The sequence below is a fragment of the Periplaneta americana genome, chromosome 3 (assembly GCF_040183065.1).
Source record: "Periplaneta americana isolate PAMFEO1 chromosome 3, P.americana_PAMFEO1_priV1, whole genome shotgun sequence".
Classification (NCBI taxonomy): Eukaryota; Metazoa; Arthropoda; class Insecta; order Blattodea; family Blattidae; genus Periplaneta; species Periplaneta americana.
Window position 1 is genome coordinate 16,317,917 of NC_091119.1, and position 13,369 is coordinate 16,331,285.

Below are 13,369 nucleotides of genomic sequence, written 5' to 3' on the forward strand. Positions count from 1 at the left end.
GGAATGTCACTTTTCAAACAACAGTTTGTAAATGCCTATAGTTTGAGGTTTTAATAGGTACTTTGTTTCTTACAGGGTGCAGCTAAAATGTATGTATCCCATATCTCTTCTTATTTTCTCCTAATGCAGTAAAGCGAAACAGTGCTTGCAGTACTGTTGTGTCATTCATTTCACTCAGTTCTCTAGTTTTAGTACTTACAGTACCTATAAAGTGTGAGTTTATCTACTGTTTTAACTAAATAAAATGGCCCCTGTATCTTCAACCCTAATGACAAAAATAAAATCGTGGATTGCAATGGACGAAGCTTTCACTACAGATGGAAAAATAGTAATGTGTCAATTGTGCGGTAAAAAAGTCGGGTGTTCCATGAAGTCACAACTGGAGAGTCTTACCTATCCTATACCTGCCAGATATTGATATTAAATATATTCATGAGTTTACATATTTTGGTACATATTCAGCTTATTTTTCTTACATAAATATGTGCATATTTCACACCCTGATATCACATAAAAATCCGGTCTCTAGTTATGATCGCCATAGCAGAACCACAGTTTTAGACTTACCTGTTAGGTAACAAGCAGATAATACAATCTAGATTCCTGGCAGCATGCTTCCAAAATCCTGGCATCACATCCGAGGGAATTCAAGAACACCACAACACTTCACGCATGTACAACATTTCAGACGAGACGAAGTCGGATACTTTTACAGGTCAGGCAGCCATTCATTACGACGTGCAAGGCCATTAGGAGCGAGAGCGGTCTAACTCTACGTCTTGAAAGAATTTTCCCACAGACTACTAAGAAATATCACACTTCACATCTCAAGACCTAGTAACGAATAGCCTCTGTTTACGACCTGCTGGGAAAAATATTATGTCGTAATAACGGATCCTGCTGTCGTTAAATGTGAACAAAGCACCAACCTGAGATGCGGCACAGGTGCACGTCTTGAACCACTCATGTCTTAGGGTCACTGAGTCTTCTCAATTAACTACGAGCGTCTAAAAACAAAGGCTATTAGGCGGGGAGGATGTGAAGAGCAGCGCTGCAGCTATCGACCTTATTTATTGATAAGATAAGAGCAAGGTTATCCACAAGACGGTGATGCTCCCTCTAATAAAATAATTGGGATAGGCTCAGCTACTAATACGTTTCAGAGCGATCGATTGATCACGAACAATTTTGTTCGGCGGGCAATGAACCCAGAACTGCTGATGAGGTCGCTGAATCTACGACACACGGCTGACAATGGAAGATTAAGAAGTATCATGAACTCTACAACATTAATACCATTTTCATTAATATCACATGGCCTTGAGCAACTAGAAATAAATAATAATAGAAGTATAACTATACATGACTGTAACCTACCTACTTGCTCATGTAACGCTTTGAGTATATCCTCACAAGTTAAATATTTGGGCATTATTATTGACCAACATTTAAAATGGGACAAGCATATCTCCTTTCTGTGTAACAGATTGCGTAAAACAATCTACAAATTTTCCATTCTACGCTCTTATTTACCTGTTTATGTTCTGCGTACTGTGTACTTAGCTCTGTTTAAATCAATAATTCAGTATGGTATTTTAGGTTGGGGAGGAATGGCAAAATCGACTCTCCGTCCTTTAAATCTGCTCCAAAAAAGAATTATCAAAATTTGTCTATATAAACCTTTTGATTACCCAACAAAATTAATTTTTCAGGAATTTGGTGTATCAAATCTAGAACAAATTTATAAACAAAAATTGCTGATTTACTTCCATAAAAAACACAATAAATTTAAATTTGATCCTCATGAATACCATACGAGACAAAACTACAGTTTCTTTCTAAATACTCCCAAATGCCACACAACTGCTGGATTAAAACACAGCAGAAATTTTGGACCCAAAATATATAATACCTTAATTAGAGCTTACCCTGAGCTAAGTACACTTAACACACATAGATTTAAGAAACAAATCAGATTAATTATTTAATTGTTTAAGCTAATTGAGTTAAAAATTGATACTCTAATATTCATGTACTTTTGTATTTTCTATTTGTATATAGACCCTATTATTACATGCTGTATGTATTTTACCATTTATTAATGTGATTGTGCTCAATGAACTCTCGTAATTTTGTGATATATTTTGTATAACTGATCTGAACTGCGCCCGAGCACGAGCTTCTGCTCTTTCGGGCTGCAATGCCTCATGTAGCTCAAGTGTATAGTATTAATAATAATAATAATAATAATAATAATAATAATAATAATAATAATAATAATAATTATTATTATTATTATTATTATTATTATTATTATTATTATTATTATCTTCTAGTGCATTTTTCTATAGAATTCATTGTATCACATTCTTCTATTAAAATAATGCAGCTAAGCTAATACTAATAACGGTGATATGTTTTCTTACGCAGATGATACCGTGGCTATTTTCAATGGTTTAACATGGAATGAAACTTATCAGAAAGCAAACAATGGTATGCATCTAATAAAAAAATGGCTACATTCAAATTTACTCTCTTTAAATTAGTGTTGTAGGATTTAATCGATTAATCGATCAATTTCGTAATAGGCGTAATAGATCGACTACTGATCAGATTTTTTGTATTCGACAGATAATGGAGAAAAAATGGGAGTATAAGGGTACAGTACATCAGTTATTCATAGATTTCAAAAAAGCATATGACTCGGTTAAGAGGGCAGTATTATATGATATTCTTATTGAAATTTGGTATTCCCAAGAAACTAGTTCGGTTAATTAAAATGTGTCTCAGTGAAACATACAGCAGAGTCCGTATAGGTCAGTTTCTATTTGATGCTTTTCCAATTCACTGCGGGCTAAAGCAGGGAGATGCACTATCACCTTTACTTTTTAACTTCGCGCTAGAATATGCCATTAGGAAAGTTCAGGATAACAGGCAGGGTTTGGAATTGAACGGGTTACATCAGCTTCTTGTCTATGCGGACGACGTGAATATGTTAGGAGAAAATCCACAAACGATTAGGGAAAACACGGAAATTTTACTTGAAGCAAGTAAAGCGATCGGTTTGGAAGTAAATCCCGAAAAGACAACGTACCGTATATGTCTCGTGACCAGAATATTGTACGAAATGGAAATATAAAAATTGGAGATTTATCCTTCGAAGGGGTGGAAAAATTCAAATATCTTGGAGCAACAGTAACAAATATAAATGACACTCGGGAGGAAATTAAACGCAGAATAAATATGGGAAATGCGTGTTATTATACGGTTGAGAAACTTTTATCATCTAGTCTGCTGTCAAAAAATCTGAAAGTTAGAATTTATAAAACACTTATATTACCGGTTGTTCTGTATGGTTGTGAAACTTTGACTCTCACTCTGAGAGAGGAACATAGGTTAAGGGTGTTTGAGAATAAGGTTCTTAGGAAAATATTTGGGGCTAAGCGGGATGAAGTTACAGGAGAATGGAGAAAGTTACACAACGCAGAACTGCACACATTGTATTCTTCACCTGACATAATTAATAACATTAAATCCAGACGTTTGAGATGGGCAGGGCATGTAGCACGTATGGGCGAATCCAGAAATGCATATAGTGTTAGTTGGGAGACCGGAGGGAAAAAGACCTTTGGGGAGGCCGAGACGTAGATGGGAAGATAATATTAAAATGGATTTGAGGGAGGTGGAAAATGATGATAGAGACTGGATTAATCTTGCACAGGATAGGGACTGATTGCGGGCTTATGTGAGGGCGGCAATGAACCTTCGGGTTCCTTAAAAGCCATTTGTAAGTAAGTAAATAAGTCAGTAATCGATCAATTTCTGTTGTAAGATTAATCGATGAAAAATATGTAATCGAATAATCGAGTCGATTAAAGTTACTCGATTGTAGCTCATATTAAACATTATTTTGTTAATACAAACTCATAGTAAAAATTTCGACAATATTCCTCTATCGGAAATTGCTTACTTAAAAGCACAATAGTAAAGGTAAAAGGTAAAGGTATCCCCGTAACATGCCATGAAGGCACTTGGGGGGCATGGAGGTAGAGCCCCATGCTTTCCATGACCTCGGCACTAGAATGAGGTGGTGTGGTCGGCACCACGCTCTGGCCGCCTTTTACCCCCGGGAAGGACCCGATACTCAATTTTATAGGAGGCTGAGTGAACCTCGGGGCCATTGTGAAAGTTTAGCAACGAGAAAAAATCCTGTCACCACCTGGGATACTGTTATTTTCTAACTGTAAACCAGGTAGCATAGGGAAAATCTTTGCACAGACACTTCAGAAAGAGATGGAGATATGAGGACAGTGACCTAGTCTATCTCTATTGAAAGTTGAAACACAACGCGGAACCCTTATTAAATTTTATGTTTTTCCAAGAAAACTTCCACCTTGTTGTTAGCTCATCTTTCTAGCATATGAAATAAGCCTACATACTTTTCTGGGATTCGTCCCCGTCATCCCTTATAAAATAGCCATGTCTACACTCTGTGCAAGTGAGAGAAATTACCTTCTTCTCTTTCTAAAATCTGGTAATTCCATTACAATAGGGGCCAGTCACGTTTCGACCGCTGTACTTTCGCAGTTGCAGTTTAGTTCGATAAAGAAAAAAAAATCAGTTGCTGGGTAACTTTCGGTGTTGGACCTCGGACTCATTTCACCGGCATTATCACCATCTCATTCAGACGCTAAATAACCTAAGAAGTTGATAAGGCGTCGTAAAATAACCTACTTAAAAAAATAAATAACTATTCACAGATACACATCATGTACAGCGTGGCTCGCCGATGTGGTGTATAAATTGAAAATGGGTCGCAGTCCTGCCATCTGTTCGCAATAAGCGGAACCCGAATAACGCAAGTGAAGTGGGTAGGCATTAGATACATACTACTTTTTAAAATGCACTATTTCATGGCACTGCTTAAGGGACACTCAACTATATTTTGGAACTTTTTTCCTATTTGACCAATCTTTTTCAAATTTGGAGAAAAAGTTTAATATACACATGGAAAGTAACATGCAAAATCTCAGCTCATTAGATCCAACTTACTTACTTACTGGCTTTTAAGGAACCAGTAGGTTCATTCCCGCCCTCACATAAGCCCGCCATTGGTCCCTATCCTGAGCAAGATTAATCCAATCTCTACCATCATATCCTACCTCCCTCAAATCCATTTTAATATTATCTTCCCATCTACGTCTCGGCCTTCCCAAAGGTCTTTATCACCACGGCATGGTGCGTCCTCAGGTTGCGGATAGAGGAGACGGCCTCCAGATATGGAGGGTAGCTGCGAACATAGAATAAGCAGTCGTGGACAGCCGATAAGGGGTGGTCCTCCAGCTTGGGGGTTGGTCGAAGGGCTAACAACCCATCGCCGTAAAAAATAGCTTGTTACGAAACCTAACATTAGATCCAACACTTTTCAAAATAAAAAATATTTCAATTTTTAATCAATCATTAATTGAAATATCAATTTTAATTATTATTTTTTATTTTTTGGCTTTGTGCATTTGACTGTAACTTCTCAATGAATAGGGGAAGAATTCTGCGTATTGATTTAGTTCTGTCACGTAAATTAGTGTAGAAATTTAATTTTTCATTTCTATGACACTTTTCCTCCAATTTTTAAGTTGAGTGTCCCCTTAAAACAGTATAAAAACAGTTTAAAACAAAGAAAACATGTTTTTATATTTTTAAAGATAAAACTGGTTTTTCCCAACCCTGTCCCTAGTCAAAATTCAGTTCGTAAAAAACATTTCAGAACCGTGCAAAAATATCTCAGGGGTAGAATCTTGAATGGATGCTAGAGAAGATGTAGGAGCATCAGAAGGGACAATTCAGAGCCGTGTGAGAAATGGCGTAGGTCTAGGAACATATTATAAAAAAAATAACGCTAAAAGTGGCTTAGGGGCAGAATCATGATACAGAACGTTTTAAAACCATTCTAAGGATAGCTTCTACACGGCGCAGAACTCACTCACAAGGGAGAACTTTTTACATCACGGTGTAACTGCAAATGATCACATAAATAGTCACTAACAACTCCATTCTAAATAAGTTATCGGGCCGCGCGTGGAGAGGGGCAGGGGCACCAACAGCGAGCAGCAAAAAAACGCGCTGCTTATTCAGATAACATCCTGAAGCTGTAAATATAGTGCCACCATTAAAAACAACATTAACGCAAAAGGGTTGGAATGACGTACGCACTGCACTGTCAAGATGAAGGCAAACATACGACTTGACGTTTATTCGGAGAGATAAGTAACGTGGGGTTGGAATATGGACCCCATTTGTACACTGTTCGTAAGTGTTTCGTTGGTTAATTAAAGGCTAGGGCATATGGGATGAGGGGTGGTGCATCGGTACTACAAAGAAATGTAATTTAGAACTGTATTCCGAGAGTTTTTACTTTTAGAAATGATCACAGTATGCATTTGGATCCTGGAGTCTTGTGATCGCCAACATCTTGACGGTTAAATAAAAAGAAATTCATTATGTGACGTTGTCTCAAGACAAAAGAAACGATGAAGGGCAATGGCAGTAACAGACGAATTGACATAATCGCCATTAGCGAATCCCTGTCTCAGGGTATGATAATCGACCCCACCATCAGGTTTGAAAAGTACAAAGGATAGCCCGAAGACGTACATGAGGAGAAACGAGCAATCTACGTTCCAACCATCCCGTATTATAAAGATAAATACCCAACTTCATGATATCAGTGTTACGGGATTGATGTTTGGAGCAAGAGGAACGATACCCAACTTCTCTTCTAAATTCTGTAAGACCCTACGACTGCACAAATCTTTTCTGAATAGATAATTAGAGAGTCAGTCAAACTTTTACGGAACCACCTATATGGACTCTAATTCAATGTATGGAAAAAATTGACGCACCATTATCATTTTTCTTTTTCCTTCTTAGCTTTCATTGATTCTTTACTTGAAAATTTTTTTTCTTCTGTAAACTGCCATTGTTTGTTTGTGTATTTGTTTGCCTTTTTTCTTACTCTTTTAGCTCTCATCATCTATTTGTTCTTGTATTGTTTTGTATGCTTTGTCTAATGGCAGCCTATAATTTGAGGAAGCTCCGATAAATAAAAAATTGGCAAGAAAAATACACGAAATAAAATCCTCTAACAACAAGGAATATACATAAGCTAGACAGGCCTATGTAATGTATAGATGCACAGCGCGATCCGAACTAACTTCCGGCCGTTTTTATCCACTGAAAAAGTATCTTAGTTGACAGCCACGCTAGTCAAATAAATGCAATAACCAGACGTTATATATACTTAGAATATTTCACCGTTATAGTCCGGATCAGTTTACTTAAGGGGTTAGGTACAGTTTACAGGAAGTAAAATTTTGCAAATATTCCACTTTTTTTCCTCCATTACTTGTCTAGTACAACAATGAAAATTAGTATGTGTAAAACACTGTCCTTCTTCTATAAGAAAAAAATATTTTTACGGTTAAAAAAATATTTACTTTTTTTTTTTATTTAGTTCACTGTGCAGTGATGAACCGTTTCCCACATAACTCAAAAACTATCCAACATTCTGTGATGACATTTTTTGTGTGTATTTATGCATGTCATATCTACAATATGATGCAAGATCACTTCTTTACCTTTGATAGATTGTCTGATAAAAAATAAATTAATTTAAAAAATGGTCAAATATCAGTATTTTCTTCCAAAACAAAAAATTAAAAGAAATATATTATTTACTAGCCGTACCCGTGTGCTCCGCTGCACCCGTTAGAAATAAATATAAAGTAATTATATAATTAAAATAGGACATTTGATCCATGGAACATTCGTGTTTGATAGAAGGATAAATCGTTTATTATGTTACCTAATTTAAATTTAATTAAAGAATTAAAATGCGATCAATTTGATCCAGAGACCACTCATTTGGTCATAAAAATTAGTTTAGGAAATACAGGAAACGAATATACAGAATAGCCTATCAAGTTTTCTGTGCATAAGAATCTATTTTAATCTTACCTGTCCTCGATTCACTCAGGAGTTATTGTGATAACATTATAGCATTATGTCCATCTAGAGAAACTACACTTTCCAATGGTGAATTAATAATTAATTATACAAATCGGTTAATTAAGCTTCTGATATTACTTCATAGAAACGCAGAAACATTATCTGTAGGCTATCTTTCATAGCTTTCGATTGTTGCTGTCCAAGGCCCCTTATAGACGAAGTCATTTGTTTTTTAATTCATTACACGGCCTTAGATGGCAGTTATTTTAATTTTAAAACTCATTTATCTCATTAAATATCAGTCCTATCAACATTTTTCAAAGAATAAAACTTATCGGAAATGATTTTTAAAGCAATTTTTATTATGTAACATTTTTCATAAAAATCAATAATAAGCGAGATATTTCGATTTATTTAATTCAGGCCCCCTTATAACCCCCCTTTTAAATAATGTATTTTGAATGCCATATAGCCTATAATCTAAGTTACGACGAACTTAATTTATATTCCAATTTTCATCGAAATCCGTTCAGCCATTATCGCGTGAAAAGGTAACAAACATACAGACAGACAGACAGACAGACAAAAATTTCAAAAAAGCGATTTTCGGTTTCAGGGTGGTTAATTATATATGTTAGGACCAATTATTTTTGGAAAATCTAAAATTACCAGAAAAATTTCGGCTACAGATTTATTATTAGTATAGATAAAGGAATGTAATTGAAAGAGCATGATATTGCAAACATGAGTTTCAGCAATAAAATAAAAGAGAGAGTACATGAAAAAGTTAACAAGTTTATGAGTTATGAGGGAAACGCTTCATCACTGCACAGTAAACTGCCACTATTTTGAATTTTGAAAAAAATATATAAATAATTTTTTTTAAATGGTAAAAATATTTTTTTTCGTATAGCAGAAGGACAGTGTTTTACACATACTGTACCAATTTTCATTATTGTACAAGATACAGTAGCTAATGAAGGAAAAAAATGTTATTTCCAAAAATGTTATTGCCAAAAGCTGTACCTAAACCCTTAATATCGTAAGGGTGAAATCTAACCATTTTCCCTTATTACTGCATATGTCAGTGGATTATAGTGAATTTCTAGATGTCAGCTTGAATTTTATTTTACCAACTTTGTTTCGAATTTCGAGTACTGACAAATACGACAACTGGCAGTTATTTTCCAACTCTTATGTTGGCAGCAATAATTTTAGTTTGCAGTAAAGGAAACGCATGAAATGGAAATATAACTAAGCTTGTGAAATTTGAACATAAGTAATAATTAATTAGTAATACCGGTATTAATATTAATATCAATACATAATTCAGTTCTGTTGCGATGTGATTCCAATTCAACTCTATATTATTCAGGTAAGAGTAATTACATAAGATATAACCAGGGCCGGGTATTTATGGAGATCGCGAAAATCACGACATAATAGATATACAATAGATTTTTTCTAATCTTTACGAATTAAGTAATTCTGATTAATATTATGCGGACTATTACACTCTTACAACGTCATACTACTTTTGACCAATAAAACGGTACGAAAGGACGTATTTCAACCAATCATGGCTGCTTATCGCACAATTTTATCGCGTCCCTAGCATTTGTTTAATTTTATCGCGTCCCTAGCACTTGTTTCTTTGTTTGCCAACATTTGAAACTGCGCTGGTCTGGACGTCGAAAATATATATAAAATACAAACCACTCCAGTCGATGCACAGCAGTTTCAAATATGACTCGCATTGGCATTCAAGAACAAGAATTAATAAAAATCACTGATCATACCTATGCATCTTCTGAAATCCGATTTACAAATAAATGAAGAGCACCATTCGGAAATTCTGAGTAAGTTGAATACACCATGTAGGCCTAAATCAACGAGTTCCACTTCTATTATGCACACGTCCAATATAACATCAATTGAACCACCAACCACATTCAAATTTGAAAATTGTACTTTCAATAATTATTCCTTTTAAAATTATTCTTTCGGAAATTCTGAATAAGTTGAATACACCATGTAGGCCTAAATCAACGAGTTCCACTTCTATTACGCACACGTCCAATATAACATCAATTGAACCACCAACCACATTCAAATTTGAAAATTGTACATTCAATAATTATTCCTTTTAAAATTATTCATGTTTATTTTTTATGTCATCGTCGTTAATTAAAACTTTTCTAACACTTGTGTATATTAGTTAGGTTATGTTATAGCTTCTGCTCAGAGGATAAAAAGAACTTCTGCTATATGATATTATGGATAGTCACGTATCAGAGATTGTTTAATATTAAGATTTATTGAATAGTAATCGTTACAATGTCTGTATAAAGACACTACTGCCATCTAGCATGCATCTAGCGTAATATTTGTAATGTTGAGATGGTACAATAATACATTTGAAGACAGTTGTATTTTCGTAAGTCAATTAATATTTTATTGTATTGGAGTACTTCGTTACTTATAATCTTTATATACTTTCTTCTAATCGTGTAATAGTCAATTAAATCCCACTCGAGTTTTGATTTTCTCTAGATAAATCAAAACGTCTAGTGAGATTACTCTTGATAAAACAATCGCGACATAGCGCCAAATAGAGTTCTAATAGCGAAATATGAACATATTCGCGAATTATTGCTATTGCGTCGTTTTATAGCGAATTTCATATTCTGAGTTTTTTTTTTCGATTTTTTTTTCATTTCAATTTCTTGTATTATCCAAGTAGGCTACATTACATGGTATTCCAGGCGTTCCGATTACATTAGTGAACTGAAAAGACGGAGAATTCAACATTTCACTAATAATTTGAAAGTGTTAATTAGAGGGCTCCAAGTTTTTTTTTTGTTTTGTTTTTAATGAATGTGTGTTAAATACAGTCTTTATCCAACATATATTGTCTATTGGCCATACAGCACCTGTACCAGAATCCAACGAACTTTTAATGTTAATTATTTGGAAAGTAATATTCATACTGAGTTAATAGGCCTACTCCAATTCCAAAACAATTGTATTTTCCAAAATTTCCATTAATCTCCGCCAAGAGTACAAATTAATCTCCAACTATCTCCGCCGACACCAATATTAAAAACACAAAATGATAAAATTAATCTCCATAAATACCTGCCCCTGGATATAACTTATAGACCTACTTGGTATTAAACATACATCTGACTAATGGATAGAGGGGAAATAACATGGTAGGGATTTAGACTACGTATTTTAACTTAAAATACATACCTACTTAAATTTTTTAAGTAGGGTAACTTAGACATTTCAAAGTCGTATTCTATTTTCGAAATTTGTACTAATCACTTCACGTGATCAAACAAAATACAGTCCACATCTATGGAGTAACGGCTAGCGCGTCTGGCCGCGAAACCAGGTGGTCCGGGTTCGATTCCCGGTTGGGGCAAGTTACCTGATTGAGGTTTTTCCGGGGTTTTCCCTCAACTCAATATGAGCAAATGCTGAGTAACTTTCGATGTTGGACCCAGGACTTATTTCACCGGCATTATATCACCTTCATCTCATTCAGACGCTAAATAACCTAAGATATTGATAAAGCGTCGTAAAATAACGTAATTTAAAAAAAAACAAAATACATTTTTAGGTTAGGTCTCCTGAATCGTAAACTGTTTAGTGAAAACAATGAATTTCATGTTGTCAGACAAAATACATTTTAATATTGTAGGGCTATCATACTAATCTTATAATTACCAACATAATGTGCGAGAGGTCCAGGAGACCAAAGACTGAGGCAGACAGTAAAGACTTAGGGATTTTCAGTGAAAACAAAACTCCTATAACCATGCAGCACTAAAGCAGCACAATTTCATTTCTTTCATTTTACTGACTGTGCTAGATATATATCGTGATAATAGACACGAATATGATTGAATTAATGAATTTCGTCTGTGACAGCATTAAATTTATGGCCACCAAATCGACTTCGTATTGAATTCCTGGAGAGAGACAGGTTTGCCTTCCAGAGAGATTTGGTGTTCCTCCTGTCTTGTATTCACCCTGTAGTTTTCGGGTCGAACAGACACAAACAATTGAAATTCTACACCCAATTACGTGTTAAACTAACATGAAGATCGCACATCTATTTATCGATTGGAACTCTAAAAAATGATAACATCGTTGCTAATGTAGTTTAGTTTTACAATCAACACGATTAATCAGAAGACAGTCATTATTAAATTTAAATTATTTTTTATTTATGATGTAATTTCGTTGACTAATAATTACCCATTCCACTTACTGAAAACGACGTTAAAGTGGAAATTAGTAGCTGTAGTTGTAAAATTTTATTTAAGGATGTTTTCAACTGCAGAGATATTCAGCGTCGAAATTCAACGCGGGTGAGAAATGGTCATTCACATGAATGAATTAAGTCTATATAACTCACAGGCATTTCTGTGTCGTAGGACAGAACAGTAAGGATTTTATCGCCCTTAAAATCTATCGTCCTTAATCGTGTTTCAACCTGCAGCTCTCAATTTTTTTTTTAAGTTTTAAATTGGTTATTTAACGACGCTGTACCAACTACTGCGCAGAAGGTGCTGTCTACGTCCGTTGCACGACCAATCCATCGACCTGGTAGGTGTTGATTTAACCCATAAATTGGCAAAGCTTCATTTCTCACACTAGTTTATTAAACCTTGTCGGACCGTAAAGAAAACAACTATCGCAATGTCCATATTTTATATGTTGTACAATATTAGGCCTATAGTATTGTGACATTTTAATTTTCCTACCAATTTTTTTCTATTGTTCTATTAAAATTATAGCATATAGCCTATTAACCTGTTGTATCCCATAGGATACTTTGTCAATTTAAGCGTTAAATAACTCCGGACCTCAGTATGCCAATTTGGAGGGGCTCCGTCTTATTGAAAAATGAATTTCTGTTCCTCCTCGTCCGTGAGTTGTGGCATTAGCCAATTTTCCTAAATCAACACCTACCAGGTCGATGGATTGGTCGTGCAACGGACGCAGACAGCACCTTGTGCACATGGCCACCCCGTTCACCGGATTTCTTTCTGTGGGGTCTCGTCAAAGGCAATGTTTACATACCTCCACTTCTAGCGACGTTGGCCAAATTGAGAAGATGCATTAACACAGCAATCAGGAACGTCACACAAGACAAGCTTGAGAGGGTTTGGCAAGAATGGGATCACCGCATGGACATCGAATGCATGTAAGGTCAGTATAAAACTTCAAACTTTCCTCTTTCAAGTGGTGGTAAGAGCATGCATTTATGTTCAATATTGTTAAAAATATACAGTAGCCTTCTGAAATAGTCCAATAATTTGTAACCACGGTTTATATTAATGAATCAATG

General features: G+C 35.1%; 1 protein-coding gene across 4 annotated transcripts in view; it reads right to left on the reverse strand.

The window, feature by feature from the left end:
• Nucleotides 1–13,369, reverse strand: part of Fak (protein tyrosine kinase 2 Fak) — a 768,667-nt gene that overhangs the window by 431,081 nt on the left and 324,217 nt on the right. Inside the window, exon 1 of one of the 4 annotated variants that reach the window (XM_069820034.1) lies at nucleotides 568–921. The exons of the other annotated variants lie outside the window; for them this stretch is intronic. Within the exon in view, the coding sequence (XP_069676135.1) occupies nucleotides 568–632 (65 nt within the window). The 5' untranslated portion in view covers nucleotides 633–921. Of the gene's footprint in view, nucleotides 1–567; nucleotides 922–13,369 lie in introns of those variants that run through there. 4 annotated transcript variants of the gene reach the window in all.